We start from the raw sequence: 26,507 nt of genomic DNA, 5'->3' as shown, positions 1-26,507 counted from the left end.
AGGAAATGATTATTATTCAGAATACATTAACAATAGCCTTGGATCTTTAAAGTAATTTTAATATAATTTGTTTTAGTGTTCAATTTACAACGGTGGAATGATCTATAATTGTCCAAACTGAAAATTTAGTCTTAACCATTTTTATGCATTGTTGCCTTTCTATGCCTTGTTAATGGAATTTAAGCAGTCTCCAGTGGAAACCTAATGCAAAGTTGGTGAATTAAGGATCAAAGCATTAAAGAAAAATGAAGGGGTATTGTGTATACTAGCAGCTACCAAGACTTAAGTGATTATGTACTATAAAATGGGCTTACATTTTCTTTAGGTGGGCTATAACTTTCAAAACTCTTAAACCAAGAAAGAAAAAGCATTGAGTTACATTAGTTGCTTAAACTAAATATACAGAACTTACATACTGATGTTTAAAGAAACCCCACATTTTCTCATCTTCTTCCAACAGAAGAGGTGCATACAGTATGGTAGCTTTAAGAAAGTCTTTTTTTCTGTTTGTTTTTTATTTTTATTTTAGATGTACGGCACTCTCAAGACTTTGTCTACCTTTTGCCTAAAGAATCTCCTTACTGCTGTTGAAATATTTTAAGCTGATTTCTGATTTCCAAAGACTGAATAAACATTAAAAATGTTTATATTAGGAAAATGTTAAAATGTACCCCCAAATAGAAAGATTAGCATAACTTCCCCGTATTCTTTCTCTTTCTCTCCATATGTAGATTATATATATTATAAACCATCCCAAAACACTGATTCAATAAAGGAAACATTTATTATTGTTCCTAAGTCTACTGTTTCTTTGGGAAAGTCTGCTGAACTTAGCCAGTCTTGACTGATACTGACCAGCTGGTTCTAGCATCTGTGTTCAGCTGACAGTTTATGTAGGGTAGTCTCATCTAGGATGGCTGCCATTTTACATTTAGTGGCGGTCTGTCTGTTAGCCAGGATGAGTGTCTTTTTTTTTTTTTTTTTTTTTTTTTTTGAGACGGAGTCTTGCTCTATGGCCCAGGCTGGAGTGCAGTGGTGCAGTGGTGCAGTGGCACAATCTCGGCTCACTGCAAGCTCCGCCTCACGGTTCACGCCATTCTCCTGCCTCAACCTCCCCTGTAGCTGGGACTACAGGTGCCCACCATCACGCCCAGCTAATTTTTTTTTATTTTTAGTAGAGACGGGGTTTCACCGTGTTAGCCAGGGTGATCTCGATCTCCTGACCTCGTGATCCACCTGCCTTGGCTTCCCAAAGTGCTGGGATTACAGGAGCGAGCCACTGCGCCCGCCCGGCAAGCAAAGTGTCTTTTATCTTCCAACAGGGTAGCCCAGGCTTCTTTTTAAAATAGCTGAGCAGAGTTTTCAGAGAGACAGAAAGAGGAAAAAGGTGCAAGGCCTTGTGAGGCCTAGACCAGAACTGATTCTAGGGTCAAAAGCCTGCCAGAGTCAGGAAGAGAGGAAATAGCTTCTTGGGAGGAGCTATAAAGTCTTGTTACAGAGTGTGTGACCACAAAGAGGGGAAGAGAATCAAAGAAGTTTTTGCAATCAATCTACTGCGCTCTCGCACTTTTGGGGAGAATATTTTGTATCAATCAATATAATTTCACCACTATATACTTTAGAGAATACGCCTTTATTTTGTAAGTTGTTATGATTTTGTAACTCTAGTAGAATCCACAGAAGTTAACCATGCTCCTTGAATCAGAATATTAGTAGGCAGGACTATATCCTCATTGCCACTATCAACACAGTGATCATCACTATCACTAGTATTAGCAAATTTTATTTATTTTTCTCTGCTAATGATATAGTACCTCACTTAAATCTCATAAGTGTGCTATACAGCAGCAACTATCACCCCAGTTTGTACAGATGAGTGAGAAGGTTGGGCAAACTGCCCAAAGTTATCTAGTAATGGTGACTTTGAACCCAGGTTATACTAATTTTCCCATGGTCTTATCACTAGACATCACTTTGTCATGTGACCAGTCAGGTGGCCACAGTAGCTTTGCACTTACTTGGGAGGCCAAGTAGAATGGACAAGGACTTAGCCATCTCTCTTTTCCATTTCTCAAGGAAGAATATGAATTTAAATTAAGGGAGCAAGTTTTTTCTAGATTTGCCACCATGGAGCACTTTTAAAAACATCAGAGGGATCTATGTAGTCACTTTATAATACTCATGATGTATATGTTAGAGGTTTTGTTTTGAAGAGGTAAAGAACTTTATTTCCTTTTTGTTGTGTTGAAACTTGCCCTAGGAGGTATGCACACTTGTCCATGTTAAACTAATGTTTTGAAATCAGTGTATTCTTAATTCTTATCCCACTAGTCATACTGGAGAACCCGAGGGAGTCAGGAAGTTTCCATTGCATTGAAGTGACTGCACTGTCTGGGGTAAATACCTGGGGTTCATTGTCTCATGACAAGAAAATGTAGAACACGGACACACATGAGGAGTTTAGGGGCAGAGGTTTAATAGGCAAAAGAAAGAGAAAGAAAGAGAAAGGAAAACAGCTCTCTCTCTAGTGAGAGAGAGGGACTTCCCAGAAGAAAAGGCTGGTCTGCTGCGGATGCACCATATTTTATAGGCAGGCTTGAGGAGGTGGTGTCTGATTTATGTAGGGCCCACAGATGGGTTCGATCAGGTGTAACGTTTACATAGTGTGCAGAAAAGGCTGGCCACCTTACCCCAAGTACCCTAATCATATTAGGTGACTGGGCTTTCCAGTTGACTGGTGCCATCTTGTCTGCTCCTTACTGTACATGTGGCTGGCAAAGGGAAGAGAAGATGGAACCGCCATTTTTATGCATGATTAGCAAAACTGCCAGGGTCTATGTCTGCAGTTCTATTTTGGAGCCTGCTTTTTGTTAGAAAATGATTTGGGGGTTGCTTTTGAAGGGGTGGCCTGCCCCTCCACACCTGTGGGCGTTTCTCATTAGGTGGAACGAGAGACTTGAGAAAAGAAATGAGACACAGAGACAAAGTATAGAGAAAGAAAAAGTGGGCCCAGGGGACCGGCGCTCAGCTTACAGAGGACCCACGCCGGCACGCCGGCACCGGTCTCTCAGTTCCCTTAGTATTTATTGATAATTATCTTTACCATCTTAAAGATAAGAGAGTGGCTGGACAATAGGATCATTGTAGGGAGGAAATCAGCAGTAAGACATATGAACAAAAATCTCTGTGACATGAATAAGTTTAAAGGAAAATGCTGTGCCTTGAGATGCATATGCAAACATCTCCATAAACCTTTTAGCAGCATTGTTTCAGCCTATCACATGGGGAGAAACCTTGGGCAATACCTAGCTTTCCTAGGCAGAGGTCCCTGCGACCTTTGGCCTTGTACGTGTCCCTGGGTAGTTGAAATTAAGAGAATGGTGATGACTTTTAACCAGCAAGCTGCCTTCAGGCACTTGTTTAACAAAGACACATCCTGCACAGCCCAAAATCCATTAAACATTGAGTCACCACAGCACATGTCTCTTGCAAGGACAAGGTTGGGGGTAGGGTCACAGATTAACAGCATCTCAAATACAGAACAAAATGGAGTCTCTTATGTCTACTTCTTTCTATACAGACATAGTAACAGGCTGATCTCTTTCTTTTCCCCACAGCTTTTCATTGAAAAGGATAACCTTACCTAGGGGACTCTGGTATCCTCACTATCTGCCTAAGTAATTTCTTCTTAACTCCTATATCAGTATGATGTGACATTGAGAGAGCTGTTAGGCTGGTGCAAAAGTTATTGTGGCTTTCGATGGCAAAAACCACAATAACTTTTGCATCAAGCTAAATTTTTCCTTTGAAGTGGTTGGCAGGGATGATTTATATTTCCTAAGGAAGAGCTAAGATCGTAGGAATATTTAACCCAGTTTACCTAGATTCATAAAAATTAATAGATTCCTTTGTGGATCTGAGTTGATATCATTAATATAAGCTATCAGACATCAGCTTCATGTGACTTAACTTCGAAAATATTTTAGTAAGAGTATAACTGGAATGTTTGTAACACAAAGAAATGATAAATGCTTCAGGTGATGGATACTCTAATTACCCTGATGTAATTATTCCACATTGTATGACTGTATCAAAAGATCTCATGTACCCTATAAATACTATGTACTCATAGAAAGTAAAAACTTTAAAAAAATTAGTTCTTGTCTTAGTGCCAGCTCCATCCTGAGTTTCAACAATTGCTATTATATTTGAGGCCTGGCATGAGGCATTAAATGCCATTGTTTCAAGAAAGATAAATGGGAATATAATTTTATTGCTATCTTACTGTTGCAAAATGGCATTCCTAAGCAACGTACCCTTTGTGAATTCTGACAATGAAATTAAGACTGACTTTCCGTTTTCAATGTGAAAGCTATATTGGAGCTTTCATCATCAGCTAATGGAGTCTTACTTGAAGGGGGTCACATTTAAATTTCTAATAATTTTTATGTTAGAGCCTGTGAACATACAAATTTCAGGTAAATTGAAGCTAATTCCTGCAGGAGGTAAGATCATATTTAGAATTAGTCATTATTCATATTCTGAAAAGTGATGATGTCATTATGGGAGAGAATTTCTTGGGTTAAGACCATGCACTTAAAACTATTAAAATTCAAAAAACTGGATCACCATTACTGAATAATTAGTATCTGTAAGCTACTTTACTACAACAATTAGAGACCATTGAACTTACTGCCCTAAATCAGGAGATTAATGGAAACTGAGAGTGTTCTCATTTATTTGGCTATCTGGTTATTCTTGTTCGCTATTTCAGAGGTGAGATGATGTAAAATATTAATCTGGAAATATGATCTCCTAGTAGCATAATACTTTGGAAAGTCTTGCTCCTTACAAATAAAGGGTAACTCACAAAACACATACATAAGATGCTCTTAAAGCCATCAGCACTGAATATTAATGGAACTAAATATTAAATAATAACTAGATTGCAAGTAAAGATTGATATATAATAAACAATGACTTTAGATGACTATTATCAAACTGTTTCCAAAAAAAAAAAAAAAACAGGAAAAGGAAAATTCAAAGCGCAGGGCATTGGTATTTTCCTCAACATTTTTGTGTTAGTAATAGCTACATGGTTTGATGTCTCCCAACTTTGCACAAATATCTAGGGCTCACTTTTTGTAGTTAAGGCAATATTTTGCTTTTTATAATGAAAGCATTTTCCATGTTTTATTTTGTTGATTAGGATAACTCATTTCATCAGAAAAGTAGCGTCAATTAACATAGTGACACATTTGAAAATATGTGTTAAATTTACCAGTAGAAGTTAAAGTACAAGCATAAGTTATTTGTCATTAGAAAATATTCTGAAGCATACAAGAGTCATTTTTCCCAATATCCATTTTACAAACAGGTCAACTGAGGTCAGGCAGTGTAGAGTAATGCCATTACTCTAATTCAGGGCAAAGATTCACAAGTGTTTTGGAGGGTGAGGGTAGTATTTTCTTTTATGATTAATATAATTTTGTTCTCAAAGTAAAACATAAACAATATTGCTGTTCCATAAGACTCCTAAAACTATAAAACAACAGCAATTAGTTACTATTTTAAATTTTACCAATCTGTACATATATTCAAAAGATACAGGTCCATAATCTCTTAAGATGCAATTTAAGGTAAAATAATAAAGCCGAAATACTTAGAATTTAATATAAGTTTAATGGCTTTAGTATCTCTGTATTAGTTAATCTTTTCACCAGTTCTAAGTGAACATATAGAGTAATTGATTTTTAGAAAACAAAAGAAAATTACATACCTGAAAGACTAATTATCATATTTTGGCGCAAATTGTTGTATTATTACCTTCAATAATACATGATAGACAATGTACAAACAATGTTTAGACATCTGTTATCACAATGTTTCAGAAAAAAATGAAATCATAACAGAAAGTAAAAAAAAAATTGAAACCTTAATTCTTATTCTCTTTCTGTAAACTTTGGAATGAATAAATAATCTGTTTAAATAGAAGCAACTTATGCCTTTGTCTTCTGCTGGAACCAAACTCACATTTGTAAATTTCAGTTAAAAAGGCTGGTTATTCATTTGTTCTTTATTTTTTTCTTTCCCCGATCTTGCTGGAACTATCTATCTTCTATTAGTGTGAAAACTTTGAAGAAGAAAAGCTATTTCACCAGAAAAATCAATGATGTGTATTTGTGATCCTTAGTAATGACTCAAATGGGAATAGATATCTAATACAAAGAACTGAGTAAAAGAGAACCACCTTTTAAATAAAATTGACTAAATGAAGTTATTCTCTTAGCCATTAACACTCGTCAGTCATATACACCATGGAATACTACAAAGCCATATAAAGAACAAAACTATGTCCTTGCAGCAACATGGATGCACCTGGAGATCATTATTCTAAGCAAAGTAACACAGGACTAGAAAACCAAATACTGCATGTTCTCATTTAGAAGTGGAAGCTAAACACTGAATACATATGGACATAAAGATGGAAATAATAGACACTGCAGACTACTAGACGGGGGAGGGTGAGAAGGAGTAAGGATTGAAACACTACGTATCAGGTGCTATGCTCATTACCTGAGTGATGGAATCATGTATACACCAAGACTCAGTGGCACTCGATTTACCTATGTAACAAATCTGCAAAGACACCTCCAGAATCTAAAATAAAACTTGAGAATGGAAAAGAAAAACCACTCATGTGTGTAATATGATACCTTCCAAGTAAAACTTCCTCTGACTTACAAATGTGATTTATTGGAATAGTTTGTGGTTTACAATAGAGTGTATATTCACTGTCCTTTATTTTACATAGAAAGAGGAAAAACTAATTTCATTCATGTAGAGTTATGAGAGAACAATTTCATAAAGAGGAAATATACTGCCAACCCCCCAAAAAAGCAAATATATTTAATTTGTTATGTTGAAATTTTAGAGTTTATGAACTAACATGTTATTCTGTTTGGTTTTTCAGTTTCCAGGTTAACTAAGGTCTCAGCTTTAAACCAAAAGTAAGAAGAGACATTAAGATTTTTATTCTTTCTGGGTTATCTCCTTCCTGAAGAGCAATGGAGCCACGTTTAAATGGAAGGAGATTAATCATATCTCTAATTTTCTTCCTGTTAAAATTCTCAACAGCAATTGAAATACCACCCTCAGGTAAAGTTACAGCATTCAGTGCCTATTAATGGAATTTCGTATTTGCATTTTGATTTTTAAGTAGAATACTTATGGATTGAGGATGTGACTTTTCTCCATATTTCTATATATTCTTTAGCAATCTGTCAAGAGAATTCATATTTATCTTTTTCATTTTGTGGGTGGCTGATATACGACTGCTGTAATTATTTTGCAACCCAGGCTTTTAGTTCCTTATGCAAACTTAGAACATAATGAGAATAATAACCTGTAGATAAGTTAGTATTTTTCCATATGTCTAGGATTATCTGCAATATTACCAACAATTTCACTTTTATATACTTAGGTTACTTAATCAAGATCCAGAAATTACTGGCATTCAACCAATTACGTCAAAAAGGAATTGGATAAACTTTGTATTCTTTTTCAAAATGATTATATTTAAGAATGAAAACAATGAATTAGCAAAATAATAAGCCGTTTTACAAGTAAAAGTGTAAGACGATATTAACTCTCAAAACCTACAGCATTATATAGTGTGCATTCATATTAAGAGGTTAGACAGTAGTTTGATGGAAATATATAAATATATATTCTAACACATGTTGGTAAAATGGATGCAGATTTTTAACCATTATAAACCAGTTTGAACAAGTCATGGTAATTAATAGTTAAAAAAAATACATCAGCATCAGCAGGACATGGTGATACATGCCTGTAATCCCAGCTATTTAGGAGTCTGAGACAGGAGGATTGCCTGAGCCCAGGAGTTCGAGACTATAGTGTGCCATGATCACACCAGTGAATAGACATTGGAGGCCAACCTGGACAATATAGTGAGACTTTGTCACAAAAAAAAAAAAAAGCTAAAAAAATCTGCAAACAGAACGTATGTAATAGTATATCAAGTCTGTCGCAAGTTTTTCTTATATTACAGGCATATGGGATCTAAAAGGCCCATGGGAGGTTATTAATACATTTTTATCCATATAGTTCAGGAATAATCTCTATTGTCTCTTTTGTATATATTTTGGAGAGTTATTATATTAGAGGTATGGGGTGTTTATTAGAATCTTAGTATTGCAGGTGATATTTGTGGATCCTCTAAATTCTAGAGAAATAGCCTTGAGCTCATAAAATTTAATAAATGTTAGAAAAGTGTTGAGACTTAACTAAAACGTTGCTTTTGAAGTACTCAGACAGGCTGAATGTGAATGGAGAAGGAAACAACTCTCTGACTATACATAATATAATGTATTTAAAAACTATTCTTAAATTACTTGATACAGCTATTTTATATTATATACTTCGGAAAGTACTGCAATTGTAGTTCCATCCCCCCAGGTAGAAACCCCTTCTCTATTATTTTTAACAGATAAGTAAGCCCTGTTTTGACATTTCCATTTCTTAAGAAATTCCACTTATCTGACCTACAAATATATAGACTTAAAGTCTGCTTTACATTTGGCTGAAATCTTTCAGCCTCCTCAGTATATTAGATTTCATCACTGACCAGCCTTTTTGTAGAAATGCTGGTCGGGAGACTAAAGTACCTTCATCTTTAGTGAATTCTTTTGGTTTGAGTAAGCAGTAGCAGGTTAAGAGCAAGCTTCTTGGTAATCCTGTGGAAAAAGGTTAGTAATTTCACATTGTCTTCCCAATAGCAACAAAGATGCCACTGAGATTCCTGATTCAGATTCCTGACCATAATCTCTGGCATACAAATTTATTCTTCATCATTTCTTACTTTGTCGGTGGTGAAGGATATGAAATTTTGTATTAATTCCTGGCCCACATTTTTATTCTGGTTGTCTCGGTTACTTATGCATTTTCATGCTATAATGTCCTTAGACAACAATTGTTATAAAATATTAATGACATGTTTTCAGAACATCTGAATATTATTCATTTATTTCAGGGCTCTAGAGCACTCACAAGTAAATGCAACTAAGGCAGGTATCCAATTTGAATGTCAAGGAGTCTGGCGTCTCTATAACTGGATTAATTATAGAGGAAAGGATTTATAATGTAGAATATATATTCTTATAAACACCCAAAGGTTATTAGCTCCAATCCCCAAATAATTAGGTATTGCTGAGCCTTTACAACCTTAGGAAATTTAGGAAAGAATAATGTTCTAATAAACATGTTGTTCACAAGTTATTAGCTGATATCTAAGGGACTGTGGCCATTGTGTATCATCCCTCACCATTTATAAGTGCAATAAAATTTAAATAATATGAATTTGCAATAAGCTCAAGTCTTGCTCTACACAGAAATAGTAGTAATCAGAAACAAAGTAAATGTGAATGAAAATACAGATATTTTGCATGTTGGTTTATGAATATCCAGTAGATAAACACTGAACTTGAACTAATATCCATAAGCTGGTAAAACTCACTTATCAGATTTATTAGGCAAGAGTGAAAATTGAAAAAAAAATAGAATTAATAGAAAAAAATTTAGAATTTGGAAAGGCGTTTAGTTTTTATTCTATTCTGGCTGTCAATGCTCAAAATGTGGTTTGCAGAATTATTGGGGCCCCAGAGATACATCCAGATGGTCTATGAGATCAACCTGTTTTTGTAATAAACCTACGATGCCATTTTTTCATTTTCATTGTATTGTCCTTTGCTCTGATGATACAAAAGTAATGGTGGCTGGGCATGGTGGCTCATGCCTGTAATTACAGGGCTTTGGGAGGCTTCAGATTAGGAGTTCAAGACTGGCCTGGTAAATGTAATGAGACCTCATCTCTAAATATATATATATATATATTTTTTTTATATATTTGTATATATATATTTATTATATATTTATATATTATATATTTATGTATATATATGTGTATATATATATAAATAGCTGGATGTGGTGGCTCACACGTGTAGTCTTAGCTGCTTGGGAGGCTGAGGCAGTAGGATCATTTGAGCCCAGGAGGTTGAAGCTGCAGTGAGCCATGATCATGCCACTACATTCCAGCCTGGCATTGGCATCAAACTTTACTGGTAGTCAGACGATACTTAATGTCCATATACTTAGAGTAAAAAAACTCTCAAAACAAAGCAAAACAAAAACAGTTTTGCTTAAGATTATAATTGTTGAAGCACTTATAAATTATTAATGTTATTAATGAACTACCTTGGAATACATACTTTCTAACATTTTAGTGAACTGGGAAGTAGACAGGTATAAAATAATTATGCTATGTATCAAAGTGTCTATTTTTTGATTGAATGATTGCTTGAGTCTAGCTGGACATCATCTTCACTTTAAAGTTATGACTGACAAATTATGGTTGCTCAGATAGATATAGGTCAGATATTTTCCTGAAAGTGAACCAAGTGAGCCCATTCACTTCAAGGTAAACAACTGACCATATATGTAAGTCACTGATAAAATGTGAGTGTTCAAGAAAACATTAGAATTGTGGAGGACATGTATTGTTCACTGTAAGCTTGAGAGCTTCCCAACATTTGATACTGCTGATTAGATCAGTGGCAATTCTAATAAACTTCAATTTTTGATATTCTGTAATTAAATGCATCAATATTTGGAAGACACAAAACTCAGTGGAAGGGTATTTTTTCCAAATGAAAGCTGCATGATGTTACAAAATCATTTGTAGATTTAAAAAAGTAAAATGGTTTAATGTTACAGAATATGAAAAGTTGATTGATAGGGTTTAGATTCCACATTGCAATGAACGTTTAAAAAACTACCACTTGTTGAGTTTTGGTGTTCTGTCTAAAAAGAATATCTACAATCATCAGAAAAGATTATAACATTTCCCATCATTTTTTAACTACATTATCTGTGTAAGGCTGAATTTGCTTTATATCTTTGAGCAAATCAACCCTATTGCAACAGATGGAATGCAGAGGCAGATATAAGAATCCATCCGCCTTCTCAAGAAATTACAGAGATCGCCTGTAGTTCTAGCTACTCAAAAGGCTGTGGTGGGAGGATTACTTGAGCTTGGGATTTCTAGGCTGCAGTGAGCAATGATCCTACCACTGCACTCCAGCCTGGGTGAGGGAGCGAGACCCTGACTCAAAGAATTAAGAAAAAAGAAATTACAGAGATTTGCAATAATGTAAAATAATGCCATTCTTCTCACAACATTTAAAGGTTTTCATAAAATATGTGATTTATTTTAACACAGAATTATTTTAAATAAATTCATAAGTAAACATTTTGAAAGACTTTTTCAGTTTTTATTTCTATTATAGTAAATATTGTTAACTATACCCCACATGAACAAATGCTCTTTGAGATGTCTTGTAATTTATAAGACTGCAAAAGGGTCCTGAGACCAATACATTTGAGAGCAATTTACCTAGGCTATATCCTTAATATTACAAATGAGAAAACAGAGAGTGGTTCAGGGCCTGGTCCAATGTCACAGGTTGTAGGGTCTCATTTGCAACTCTACTGTGGAATAGTACTTATTTAAGTTAGGCTCTGTGCCTGTCTCCAAATTGCTTTTCTCATACTTTATTTGCCGAAGTCAGGTCACTGCTGCTGAACAGTTTGCATTTGCTTATGAATCAACCCTGTCCTTTTATCAGAGATTCTAAGAACTGTACTAAAACTGAATGTCTCCTTTCGAAAAATATTGAGTGCTCGTCAGCAGTAGATCTTTACACACATCATGCTCTATGTTTTATTTCAAAGCTTAATCCAAGTTGGATTTCCAGCATTAGTAAATGTATTTTATAGTTGCAATTCTCAGAAATGTAATCTCGTTGCTGTACTAGGTGAGAGGCAATATCACTTCCTACTTTTTTTTTTTACTTTTATGAAAGAGTCTCACTGTCACCCAGGCTCAAGTGCAGTGTCTTGATCACACCTCACAACAGCTTCAGCCTCCTGGGCTTGACATTAATGCAGCTAATTTTTACATTTTTTTGTAGGGAAGAGAGTCTCCCTATGTTACCCAGGTTGTTCTTGAACTCCTGGGCTTAAGCGACCCTTCCACCTCAGCCCCTCAAAGTGTTGGGATTACAGGTGTGAGGCACCAAGTGTGGTCCACTCCCTACTTTTTAAAACTGTGTTTGTTTGGTAGATTACTTATCAAACACTAACACAGTTTGTCACAAGATGAGAGGATATTTGAATATAAAGAATCTATTAATGCTATTATGCATTAGTTATTATTTTATAATAATGGTTATTAGTAAGTTAAATTTTCTAAGGAAATGGAGCAAAACTCAAGCTCCCAATAGATAAGTGAGAAAAAGTTATAAAATAAAAACTTATAAATGAGGAGTAACAAGCACTAAACAAGCCCATGAAGGAACATTTATTAACCAAAAAAAAAAAGAAAAAAGAAAATTAAAATAAAGAGAATAGGGAGTTTATATTTTCCTTTGTAATAAATGCTAAACTATTTTATCATTTTGAAATGCTAGCATTCACTGGTGGGAAAAATATAGAGAACCACTGTATTTTTGTTATTTGTGTATATATTCTGTGGTGAAATGATATTTACAATTTACCCAGAATAATTACCATTTGTGTCCATGCCTGGAAATTTATCATAAATCAGTAATTCAATAAAGGAAAAATCTATTTACTCAAAATGCCTATTTAAATACTTTACCAGGAAAGAAAAAAATGGATAATAATCTAATAACCAGTAATAGAATTATTAAAAAATACAGCATATCAATGGGAAGAAATAATGTAAAAGCAGTACATTAATTCTAATGTGTTTATAGAAGCATGGAAGACTACAAACAGAACTTTCAAAGTGACTGAACCAAGTAAAAATCCATATGCATGCTAACATAGATTGAATGCCAATAATTTTAATAATATATATTTTAAGTTGTGATGACATAGCAACTTTTCTTCTGCTTTAAAAATTGTTACATTACTCTGGGTTTAAATAAAATAAACATATACTGAAACATGAAATGATGGCAGTGAAGTGTATTCCTTAGAAGTAAGTACATGTTGCAAAGAAAGAGTGAGATTTATTCGGATTTTCACTTTTGTACCATCCTTTCACTTATCAGTATACAAAGGAGGTTTAAATTGTTTTCATTATAAATTAACCTTGCCTAGTGTTTGAATAGTGCATTTTTAAAGTACATATTTTAATATTTAGTTCAACAGGTTCCAACAATCATAAAACAGTCAAAAGTCCAAGTTGCCTTTCCCTTCGATGAGTATTTTCAAATTGAATGTGAAGCTAAAGGAAATCCAGAACCAACGTGAGTATTCTTTCAAACTAAGTGATTCTTTAAATGTGCGCTGTTCTTTATGCTGTTCTATACTCACCATCATAAGCTTGTTGGACTATGAATCTACACATGATTAAAGCTAAGGGTTTACAAAAAAATAATATCCATGCAAACAGAAATAAAATTTGGTTATTTTACATATGTTCTTCTGCCAGTTGAATTTATTTTGACCATAAACTAAGGGCTGTTATTAAAATACTTAGAGTAGTCTTTGGTACAGCAGAAATACTCAACAGTCCCTTAGTCTACAAATAAATAAGGTAGCTAAAAACTAGAAGATCCTTTATTCTACTTAGTAAAATGTAGCATTTATTAAGTCAAAGTTTGTAAACATCATTCTACACATATTCATAATTGTATGTCTTTAAATTTAAACATCTTATTCTGTGGATAGGTTGTTACTTAATTTTTTTTAAGCTGTCATTGAAATATTGTCATCTCAAGTGGCAGAGTACTATTTGCATGATATACTACTGTCTAGTATTATTATATTTTATAATTAAATAATTGTTATTCTAGATGACCATAATCACTGATGAGCTTTTTTGAAATACCTCCTATTTTTGGGGAGGGAGAAAAAAATGTACATGTATTGGAAGTGAGAAGGGAGAATTCCCAATATAAAATTCTACATGATTCTAAGATGGAAAACAAAGCTACATACTTTTATTAATCTGCATGATTATCTTATATTCATTAAGAATATACATATTTGATGAAAACTGATGATTTTCAATTGTATCATGACTTTTATTATTGCCTGATAATTTGATATTTAATAATCATTAGTGACCCATTAACATGCTAAATTATAATTATTTCTATGTTTAACCAAATGGAATATATTCAATCAATATATGTAAGTATAGATAGAATTACAATGGAATGAAGGATAATTTATTCAATCAGCATGAATATATTGATCAATATCATGATATATTAATTAGCTGAATTATTATGTCAAAAGGTAATACCATACGCTTGTCAACAGTGAAATATAAAACACACAGAGAGATGTAAGATAAGTCAGGAGGGTAGCTGGGTAGGCCTACTCCTAATGAGAATACATGTCCATGAAGGTTTGTTACTCCTGTTGGAAGAATAATCACATAGGTTAGTGTAAGAATATGGTGCCCTGAAATATACCCAAATTTACATGGGTAATTCCAATATATAATGCTGAGTACAATCTAATTGGGAAGTCATTATTTGTCTATCAGACTGATAAAGATTTAAAGAGACTTTTAATGTCGTTGTTCATAGAACTGACACTCTAGCATACTGGGGTGGGAATTTAACTGTGTACATTTTTTTTCTAGAATATAATTTTGCAACATTTATCAAATACTATAAAAAAGCTTTTAATTATTGCTTTCTTAATCTCATTTCTAAGGAATTGGCATATTGAAATATTTGGACAAGTACCAAAGAATAAATATATAGGGTTTTTTCTTACAATATTGTTCATAAAAGGAAAGACATTGAAATGGTTGAAAGTAATTAAAATAGTAATCATATGACAGAAGATAATGTAGCTATAAAAATTGTCTTTAGTATCATTATAATGGAAAAATCCAGTTGGCCAAATTGTATATTCAGTGTGGTTAGAATATGTGACAAAATTCTAAAAATACTAATAGGAAATATTATCAAATGTAATAATAACGGGCTTGTGTGTTTTGGGATTTTGAGTGAGTTCCTTACACACACACATACATGAACAGAAATTATATATGTTTCTTGTAGTCTCCAGAATATTAATAATCTTATATTACCTTTCTAATGAAAAAATAAACAAATAATTTTAGTTTAAAAAAGCAACAGCTAATTTTAATTTTAATCTTCTCATTTGTCTTTTTATGGACAGTAATATTTCTCAGATTCTTCTGAGACCCTTATTTATATCCTGTTATATTCCATTAAGTACATACTTTTTATCATAAACTGTCTTGGTTTTGTCATTTTTATGCAGTTGTTAATAAGTACTCTAAAAATGTGTTATTATTTTTCAGGATTATTAAGTTTAGTTTTATTTTTTAGATTTACGTGGACTAAGGATGGCAACCCTTTTTATTTCACTGACCATCGGATAATTACATCTAATAATTCAGGAACGTTTAGGATCCCAAATGAGGGGCACATATCTCACTTTCAAGGGAAATACCGCTGCTTTGCTTCAAATAAACTGGGAATCGCTATGTCAGAAGAAATAGAATTTATAGTTCCAAGTAAGTGCTATAATGGGAATTTCATTTTACAAATGTTCTAGTGAAGTGTTAAATAGGAGTTATATTGGGTTCCAATGAAATAAAGCAATTATTAATTAAATCAACTTATATATGTCTTGTGTTTTATTTATAAGGAAAAATTTCCTTCAGGTTTTGACACTTAAAATTGAATGACCTTAGAAAACAACATAATTTGACTCTGTTTCAGTAATCTTACATCTAACATAGAAAAATACAATATCTGCTTTGCCTTATATCATGAGAATTAAACATATTATTAGCTAAACTTGGCTAAATTCAATGCAGTAATAGATAATCCCAAAACCTCTATGTAAACACGAAGTTATTCCTTGATAAAGCAATTTGCTGTGGGCCTGGCAACTCTTCAGGGCAACTGTTTTTCCTGCAGCCTTCTCGCTGATCTCAGCTAATGAAGACATCATCATTCTGTGGTTGCCTCTTGTGAAATATGCCATTTTGATCAAAGAGTCTGGGTCAGGAACATGAAAAATTGTATACAGGCTCTTCATTGCTTCTGACAAGAAGTTACACAGGCAAACTCCTTACTCATGTTTTGTTAGGTGGGGGAAAGCAAGTTGCATAGTCCCACCTAACATCAATAATATGATGCTCATCAGGAGAGGAGAACCAACTATTGCTAATGTTAACCATAAATAAAAATTACGTAAAACTGCAAGACACTTTGCTATTAGTGGTGTATTTATCAGTAATTGTTCCCTGAAGTAGTGTACTTTATTGGTAGCTTCTTTGCCCTAAGTTCATGGGATATCCATGACCACCTTTTATATTTGATCATGTTTTCTCACTGTTCTTAAGATATCCACCATTACCTAATTTTAGCCAAAGCTTTTATAGGGTAAATTGTTAAGTATAAAACTGTCAGCCAGCTTCTATTAGGAAGTTCTTCTTTTAGAGTCCTAGACATGAAAGTATTTCAAAGAAAGTTCTAGGACTTGCAAAATATGAACATTTGATTCTGGGGGTTCAGAATGCCCACAAACTTCAGAAAAACAAATGATGAAGAATCTTTAACCCAAAAATTCAGGGAGGGCATTGTATTAAAATTATCCTAAAGTCCTTATATAATTCTAGAGGAAGGAATATAGGTCAAATTTAGACTCAGAAATAAGGCGTGCATCGTAAAACTTATAGAGTATTTATCCTAAAATTATAGGAAGAAAGTATTATCACATTATGTGGTTGATGGGGGCGGGGGAAAAAAATAAAGGAGAGAAAATAATGTGAGAAAGCGGAAAGAAAAAGAGATAGAAATAAATTCAAATATATCACAAATCAAAGATAAAAGTAAATAGAATAAATGCTTTGAGCTAAAAAAAAGCTATAAACTTTTTACAACACATCTATCTAAACCATAAGGATACAGAATTGTTGAAATGAAAAGATGGAAAAGATATCCCAGATAAATGCTTTCCAAATGAAGGTAGGTATGACCATATTATTATCAGTCATAACAGATTTTATTTGTAAAAGCCTTCATGGAAATTAATTTACTAGACATATGTAATATTAAAATGCATGAAGCAAAAATAGAACTACAAACAGAAATAGATAAATTCATAATAATGAGATTTTAACATATCTTCTTCATTATTTGCTAACTCAAGCAGAGAAAAACATCAGTAAGCACATAGAAGATTTAAAAGTACAATCACAAGCTCCATCTAATGAAAGCATATAGGATATTGTAACTAAAACAGCAAAATGAGTTTTTTCATACACACAAGGTAAAAGGTGATATTTGATGATGTATTTGGTCTATGAGGAAAACATCAAAATGCAATTAAGTTAGAAATCAATAATAAATAGAAACTTAAGAAACTTATATCTTTGAAAACTAATAAATATATACCTAAGTGAGTCGCAGGTCAAGTACCAAATGGTAAGGGAAATAGAATATATTTTGAAGTGATGACAGTAAAAATGCTACATAAGAAAACATGTTTGATGCAGTGAAAGCATTATTTAGAGGGATCTTTATCATTTTAAACACATATTAGAAAAATATAAAGTATGAAAATTAATGATCTTAGCTTATTAGGTAACATAATTTTAGGATAAAAATTAGTTAATTTAAGGCAACAGAATAAACTACAGTGAAGGGAGAAAATAGTATAAAAGCAGAAAATAAATTCAATAAAGTGGTATGTAATTTTTGTAGTGAAAGTATCCATATTTATTTAAAAAACATTAAAAAGATCTAGATAAATACAAAATAAGTAAGCTATTTCTATTTATTCGAAGAACCAATACAGTTAAAATGCTTATTCTTGATGTGTTGATATATAGAAGAATTGAAATCTGAATGCCTATAGTTTGGTTTTTATTTCTCTGTTTGTGGAATGTGACCAGCTGATTCAAAAATATATTTGAGGAGCAAAGGGCAAAATTTGGTAGAAATTCTTAAAGAATAACAAGTCATAAGGACTTCTTTTCAGAAATCAAGATTCAGCATAACACTTTAGAAATTAAGCAATTATGGCTTTGTGCAGGGTTAGACAAATCAGAATAGCATCGTAAACCCAGAAACAAACCCTCACATATGTAAAAACAGTTGAGGGAGTTAGCATGTTAGCATGGATTTCTCTCTCTCTCTCTCTCTCTCTCTCCCCCCCCCGCCCCCGCCCCGCTCTCTTTACTTTGAACTAAACACTGTGGAACAATTGATAATTCACACAGAGAAACATTTATATGGACTTCTACCTCGTATCATATAAAAAATCATTCAGAGTGGATAAAAGCCTGAACAATGAAAGGAAAAAACATTTTAAAAAGTTAGACAATTCAAACAATATATTTATCATCAGGGTCATAAATACAGAGAAAGATTTTTTTTTTCTTTCTTCTTTTCTTTCTGGCTTGTTTGTTTTTGACAGGAACTCACTCTCTCCAGGTCAGGCTGGAGTGCGGTGATGCAGTCCTGGCTTCATGGCTTGAACTCCTAGGTTCAAGTGATCCTCCCATCTCAGTCTTCTGAGTAACTAGGACTACAGGAAAGTGCTACCGTGCCTGGCCAATTTTTGTTTTTATATTTTTTTGTAGAGATGGGGTCTCACTATGTTGCCCAGGGTGGTCTTGAACTCCTAGCCTCAAGCAATCTTCCTGTCTCAGTGTCCCAAAGTGCTGAGATTTACAGGCATGAGCCACCATGCCTAGCATGGGATGATTTCTTTAGTCATATTAAAGCCTCATGAAGGAAATAATTAAGAATATGTTCTCCTACGTTTTATTTTAGATCCTTCTTTTATCGAAAGACTCTAGGAAGAAAGTAAAAACAAAAATAAGCCACAACTCAAAAAATTATTGACAATGCATATAACTAAACATAGTATGTATTCATAAATAATTTTACAAATCTTTAGAAAAAATAAAAATGACGACGTGGCAGCATATATAAACTTGAACCTCAGACTGAAAGGCCAATAAAAATGTGAAAATGTGTTCAACATCATTAGTTACCAGAAATAGACCTATTGTAACCCTAGTGATAAAAGCACTTGATTCTACCCAATTAGGAAATATCAGAAAATCTGAGAATAAAAATTTTAGGTTGCAATACACAGCCAACAGAATACTTATCCACTACCGATGACAGTCCAGTTTACTGCTTGATCTTTGGAAAACGTTTTGTAATCCCTTCCTTAGTTGAAGATGCTCTTCCTTATGACCCAATAACTCCATTCCCTCGCTCATGTGCATGTGCCTCTTGTCCATATATACCAGGAAGATTTGTGGTCACATTGTTTGGATTTAAAAATATGCTGGAAAAAAATACAACAGGCCACTCAAAGTAGAATGGATCAATGCATTGTGCTCTATTCATATCAAAAATACTACACAATAGTAAAAAAAACGTCAAGAATATGTCGAGCAATAAAAGTAAATCTTGGAGAAAGTTTGAAATACGTAAACGAGGCTGGTGGATCACCAGGTCAGGAGATCGAAACCATCCTGGCTAACACAGTGAAACCCCGTCTCTACTAAAAAATACAAAAAATTAGCCGGGCGTGGTGGCGGGCACCTGTAGTCCCAGCTAATCGGGAGACTGAGGCAGGAGAATGGCGTGAACCCGGGAGGCGGAGCTTGCAGTGAGCCGAGATGGCGCCACTGCACTCCAGCCTGGGCGACTGAGCGAGACTCCATCTCAAAAAAAAAAAAAAAAAGGAAAGAAAGAAATACGTAAAACTGACTACAATTTTGACTGATATAATTTTATGGTAAAATTATAATGAAAAATAAGAGAATGGTAAAAACAATATTCCTGACAGTAGTTGCCTGCAATGGAAGTGAAAATCGGAAAATGGAAGTGGGGGTTCAGACCAGCACCAGACAAAAAGGTGATGATGATATTCCTATTTTGTAAAATGGGTAGTCAGTGAATGGATTTCCATTGTATTTCTTTTTTTGTGTTTTTTACATTTATTCTATAAACAATCATTTTACATTCTTAAAATGAGTAAGCGTGAAGCATCCTGATTTGTCTCAAGTGGACATTTCTGAGTTACTGAGATATTTTAGCATCAGAGCAGTGACATATCAACCTGGAAATTGTCCTCAGGAGTTTGTATTTGAATTGACAATAAATAGAAAATGTCCATGAATCCTGGATTAGAAAGTATTGTCATGAAAATTGTGGTTGATAATAGTGAAACTATGTATTACATTTATATAGTTAACTGAAATAAGTTAAGACCAGAGAAAGAGACAGATTAAACATCTGTTGTAGGAGGCAAGTCATGAGGGTGATTCCTAACCTAAATTCTAGTGGTTGCTATGGAGACACAAAGGAAAAGGAAGCAGCTAGATCTATTGCAAAGAAAAGAATGGCAGAATTTGGTTTAAGATTCTGCAATTAAAGGATTTCAATTTTTTTCTGTCATTATCTAGGCAGACCAAGTGAAGACATGAACAATATACGGATAATTCTGACCAGAATATGAGTATTGTATTAAGAGATGGGAGTTGGATCTGAGCTACGTTGTTGGATAATTGCTCTTTTTTTTTTCTTTGCTGCTGCTGCAGAAAAGAGCAAAATAAATTAGGTTTCTTATGCATCATTTCCAGCCTCTCCAGAAATTACTTCATCATCTGACAGCTTTCTGCAACCATCTATATATTGAATAGTAACCCAACCCAATCCTTAGGAGTTTATAAATCAGAGACAATTTAAAGCTTCCTACAATCTTTAATCGATTATTCTCTTAAACTGTAGAGAATTGGTTCTTCTCATATATTGATAGAAACTTTGTGATTCAAATGTTAGAGTTTCTACTTCCCAATCTCCTGTTAACAAACAGAAACCTTTGTATACAACGTTGAGTTTTCTATTTTTAACAACATTGCAGTTAAGTTTGCTAGGGAAAGAGTGAAAGAAAAAACAACAACAACCAAAGAAACAGAATGTACCATTTTTATATACCTAAAAAATTATTTAACTAAAAGTGTTATCCAAGACATGGCATAGGGATTTTGTCAGTGAATTATTCAACAATCATCCTGAAACTCCCATAATACACCAGCCACTTTCTAGTAATTTGGGATCTAACAGTGAATAAAAACAAAGACTGTCCTCCAGAAATGTACATCCTGTGCATGCCTATGGTGATTGGATCTGGAAAAGAAGGGAGCTACTCTCTTGCCTTCATTATCCAACTATCAATAAGGTTAAAATGATAATAGAAATTATCCTAATTTGACTGTTGAATACTACTCACCCTTCAGTGCACAAATCAGATTTCTCCACTTAGCATTACTGGCCTAATCCAGCCTAGATTATTTTTTTCTTTTTTCTGAGTTTTTAAACAACTTTTTTGTTTGTTTGTTTGTTTGTTTTTGTTTTGAGACAGGATCTTGCTCTGTTGCCCAGGCTAGAGTGCAGTGGTACAAACACGGCTCACTGCAGCCTCATCCTCCTGGACTCGAGCGATCCTCCCACCTAAGCCTCCCCAGTAGCTGGGACTACAGGCATGTACCACCATGCCCAGCTATAAACAACTTTTTTGAAGTATAATTTACATGTCATAAATTTTACTTGTTTTAAGTGTATAATTAATACTTTTTATACATTATTTGTTTATTTATCTTACAGGTGGGGTCTTGCTATGTTGCCCACACTGGTCTCAAACTCCTGGGCTTAGGTGATCCTCCTGCTTCAGCCTCCTGAATAGCTGGGAATATTGGCACATGTCACTATGCCCGGCCAATGACTTTTTAGCAATTTTTTTTTAGTGAAATATCATTACAGTCTAGTATTAACACATTTCCATCACCACAAAAAGATTTCTTGTGCCCATTTGCAGTCACTCTCTGTTCCCACCTCCAGGCCTGAGGCAACCACCAATCAACTTTCTGCCTCTTTAAATGTCCAGAAATGGACATTTCATATAAGTGGAATCATGTATATGATCTTTTTCATATGTCTTCTTTCACTTAGCATGTTTTGGAGGTTCATCCCTGTTGCAGCATATATCAGTAGTTTGTTCCTCTATATTGCTGAACAGTATTTCACTACGTGGATATCATTTACTGTTAATCCATCCACCAGTTGATGAACGTTTGAATTATTTCCATTTTTGGCTATTATAAATAGTCATGCTGCAAATTCTCTGGGGTTATTAAAACATTTAGTTGTGTACTGTTTGGGACAGTCTATCAATTGTCATATGTATTAATTAGGATCCTTAAGAATGAGAAAATATACCAGACTATCATATCCTTCCTGTTCTGCATTGCCTCGTAGATGTCACAAGAATGCATACTATACTTTATTTGATTGATTTATTGGTTGATAGGCTGAAGAATAAAAGAATGAATAAAAGTAACAATGCAATTTGCACATCCTATTAAAATAGTCTAAGAAATGGCCAAAAAGGATGAAATCTTCTGTATAATAATTTAATGAAAACTAATTAGAAATATTCATGTGCTAGGTTTCTACATGTGTGTTAACATAACTTCCTCAGATTCCTCAGGACAATTTCCTTAAGATAAACCCTGGCTTTTTACTGTCCTGATTTTGGAGTGGGAGTGTAGGAAACCCGGGTGTTGTAGCCTATGCTAAATTCTACTACTATTAAGTGCAAACCAACAAAAACAGATCAATTTGTTCAATTAAGGGTGCAACGTTGAATTCTAAAGCTTTAATTAAGTTTGAGGATTTTACTCCGATTCACCAAAGTATGTGAATGCCTGGAATGAAATGGGCTGAATTGGGTGTCCTTCCTTAGCATGAATTCATTATGAGCTCATGGACTGAAAGCCAGTGTTATTTCTCTGTAGTCCTAAGTGGATTAATGGGGTACTCTGCAGGAAATGGGAATCAATTAAATCTCTTTACTGACGGAAACTGGAGTTAGGGGTGATAAAGTATGTGCACTCAGTAGTATGCATTCGTGACAATGATGGCAGACTGTGAGCAATTTGCCAAGCATCTTTAAGTGAAATGTACAGCACTTGAAAGCTCACCAGGCCAGTCCTATAAACAGAGTGCCAAGTCAAAATAGATAAAGCTTTTTGGTATGGGAAGATTCATCCAATGATGGAAAAAGGGGAAATAATTCAATAAGCAAATCATAGGTTCTACATGAAAAGCACAGCATTTTCTTCCCTCTGTCCTTCCATCTCCTCTGAAAATGTTACTTCAAATAATTACACAAAATCACAGAAGCTGTTAAGATGCAGGCTATAGAGAAAATCAGGAGCAGCCGCAGAAGAAAATTCTCTGTTCCTTTGCCCACCTTGTCTCTATGCATTTGGCTGCACCATGCAAAGTGAAAATATTTGAGGAGTAGCCAACATGTATTGAATAATTATTAAGTGCTTGGTCCTATTTTAGTCGATTCATGTGAAATATTTAAATTTCAACATAAATCAAATGAGTTAGGTGTTATTACATTTCCCATTTATGAATGAGGACACTGAAACATGTTAAGTAGCAGATTCAAAGATCATGTAGGAAGAGATGAAGCCAGGACTCAGGCCCGAGCAGCTAACTTCAGTGTTTATGGATAACGTGATGCCACATGGTGTTGTCTATACTTTGATGACTCAGGTTACACATCCTATAGATGAGCAAAAAGGCATTGTACTTCTTTGTTGAAAATACCTTGATACTAGATTACAGTATCATCTAGAAATAGGAAAATATAAGGAAACCTTCTATTTTATTCCTTGAGTGCTAGAGAAAGATAATCTGTAGTGTTGCATAACATGGTAGCGGTTAAGATGCCAGCAATTTTTTGTTTGTTTGTTTTTGTTTGTTTGTTTTTTTCATCAAAGTGATTAATTAGCATGAATTGTTTTTAGTTAAAGTTCCCTGATGCCATTTCACTACTACTCTTCACTATTAGGCATGTTGGCATGATGGGATTACACAGCTTAGGTTTTATTATATCCCTACCCTTAAGAAGCTTGTACCCTGGTGAGGCGTTTGAGGAGTCTAGAGAGATGAATTCAAAGGATTCTAAGACGCCAAAGGAAAACAAAATGAGATACAGAAAGGTGAAGATATTGGTCTGAATCTTTGTAACCAGTTAGTTTTCTAGTGCCTGGGCTAGAACCTAGTTTATGCTATAGGATATTCTATAGATATAAATTCTGTTTTCAGAAGACTTCTTTATTTCAGGAATGTTATTTTTTTGTATATTACACTGAAATAATTGTGATGATGAGTTTTCAAAACTCATTGACAGCACCTGAAGACTTAGAGCTCCTGCAAATTTTGTATTTGCAGGTTGGTTTTGCCTTGATAGTTCTGGTAATAAGATTCACATGCAGCTAACTTGTCTGTAGGAAAGTTTTTCCACGACAGATTTTAACTGGGAAAGTTTTCAAAAACCTACATGTGAATATATTTGAATGTCACTTATACCCTGGTGTTAGTTGTTGCTAGAAATCTGTCCATGACACTGAATAATAAATGTGAAAGCCTCATTGAGAAGAGTGAAGAGATACATACTGTGATATGCTTGCTTTGCTTTGCTGATGTAAATAAATTAATAGTGGCATTAGATAGAAAGGAAATTGATCTCATCTAGACTTGGTTATAATGGGATTTCCAAACATTCTTGAAGTTCTGCTTAGGTAGACTGTTATTTGCAAGTTGATTCTGATCCCTTTGCAGAGAGGCCATTCAGGATCAAGTCCCGTGTTGTTGAACCAAAGTTAAATGATTTTTGGTTTTGGTGTTGATGAAGTGCCCATGTGAAATATATTGGCAAGATAAAGGAGTGTAGTCACTTCATGTACAGAAAAAATTACTGTTTTTAATTTACTTTTAAAAAGTATTACATTTGTCCAAACTCAACAATGCTAATGTTTATCACGAGATAAACACAGTAAATGCCACTGGTTGGAGTTATTTTTAAATGGAGCCATTTCTTTATTTGAATTGAAGTTAACTTCATGTCTGCTGTTGTGTTATAGTAATTAAATTTCACATTTATCTGTGAATGTTAAAATTTTCACTTTTTATCATGCCATCAAACTCACTAAATAGTTTCAAAGTCAAAGGATAAGACATAAAAAATCCTGAAAAAATAATGCCATTTATATCTCTTCTAAAACCTTAAATTTATTGATGTGTAAGTATGCATCCCTGTTTTCCAATATTAATTTTGTATTTAGTTGAAAGCTGTTCTGAAGATTTATGGCATGTGTTAACAGTTTTGGTAGAGTTCTAAATTTTCTTTTCTTTTTTATTGTTGGTGCCTTAGAAGCCAGTTGAATTACAAATTTACATTTTCAGAATTAGAATTGTATAATCTAGATTTATTTAATGCAAGGATGCTAATGCTTCACTGGCAGTATTATCTGTTCGAATTGCGAGATTTTTTTGAATGCTCTCAGGGAGCAGCTCTCCAATTAGGGATTTATACATCTTATTAATTAATTACTTTACAATAGATATTATCCAGTGAACTGTGTATTCATATTAGGCACTGTATAGTTTGCTTGTTATCGAAGTGGATTACATGCCCTTTCCATTTTCTAATCCATATTTTATTTCCTCTGCCGCCTCTCGTATCTGAGTATAAATAGATTCACCAACTACCCAGCAGCACCAATAACTTCAATGCCAGTAAACACTTCAGTTATAGCGAATAAAACTAAACAAGTGGTTTGAATTTGGAGATTTGGGTACACAAAACGTTTTGTATATTACTATGCCTTATGTATATAAGGTGTACTTTCTGCAAAATGTTTTCCATAACATTTGCTGTCAATCAAAGCCAAGGCTTTACCAAATAGATGGCATGATATTTTATCTACAAGCTCTTAATGTAGTGAATATACTAAACATACATTCCTGCCGTTTGAGGGAAATTTCATGCTACCTATAGCAAAAATGTGATTCAAAGATGGATGCTATTTCAAAAATGTTTCCAGAGACTTTCTAAAAGAAATCTCATGGAATGAGTTGAGCAAGAGGAAATCCACTAAAAGACTATTACATGGCTGAATGTATAAAGAGAACCAAAGTCTGCCTTCCGAAATTGCAAAGGCAGTGTAATAACCACACCGCCCCCTGCAATGCTAAGCCTTGAAAGGTCCTTGAATTTAGACAAAAAGCAATTCACTGTAACCAGCTGGTGCATCAATAAGAGAAATGTCAGCAAATTCCCTCAACCTCTAAAGGCGTGGATGGGGGTTAAGGGGCTGTAGGACAAATATATAGGAAGTGCACAAAGCTTCTCAATAAGAAAATTTACGGTAAATGAGTAAACCTTTAGATTTCCAAGAACAATGAAAATTGGCTGCGAATCGTAATTTAAGAATGAAATAAACAAATAGAATACCTTCTAATGAATTCCATCAAGTCGGGACTGTTATAAACACTTTCCTAAGATCCTTC

General features: G+C 34.0%; 1 protein-coding gene across 3 annotated transcripts in view; it reads left to right on the top strand.

The window, feature by feature from the left end:
* The window catches only part of CHL1 (cell adhesion molecule L1 like), a 209,996-nt gene that overhangs the window by 114,105 nt on the left and 69,384 nt on the right, over positions 1-26,507 (top strand). For all 3 annotated transcript variants that reach the window (XM_025375435.1, XM_025375433.1, XM_025375434.1), the window contains exons 3-5: positions 6,974-7,158; positions 13,253-13,358; positions 15,429-15,616. In XM_025375435.1, the coding sequence (XP_025231220.1) occupies positions 7,068-7,158; positions 13,253-13,358; positions 15,429-15,616 (385 nt within the window). In that variant the 5' untranslated portion in view covers positions 6,974-7,067. The remainder of the gene's footprint in view (positions 1-6,973; positions 7,159-13,252; positions 13,359-15,428; positions 15,617-26,507) is intronic.

This window comes from Theropithecus gelada, chromosome 2 (assembly GCF_003255815.1).
Source record: "Theropithecus gelada isolate Dixy chromosome 2, Tgel_1.0, whole genome shotgun sequence".
Classification (NCBI taxonomy): Eukaryota; Metazoa; Chordata; class Mammalia; order Primates; family Cercopithecidae; genus Theropithecus; species Theropithecus gelada.
This window is presented reverse-complemented; position numbering and strand designations above follow the sequence as displayed.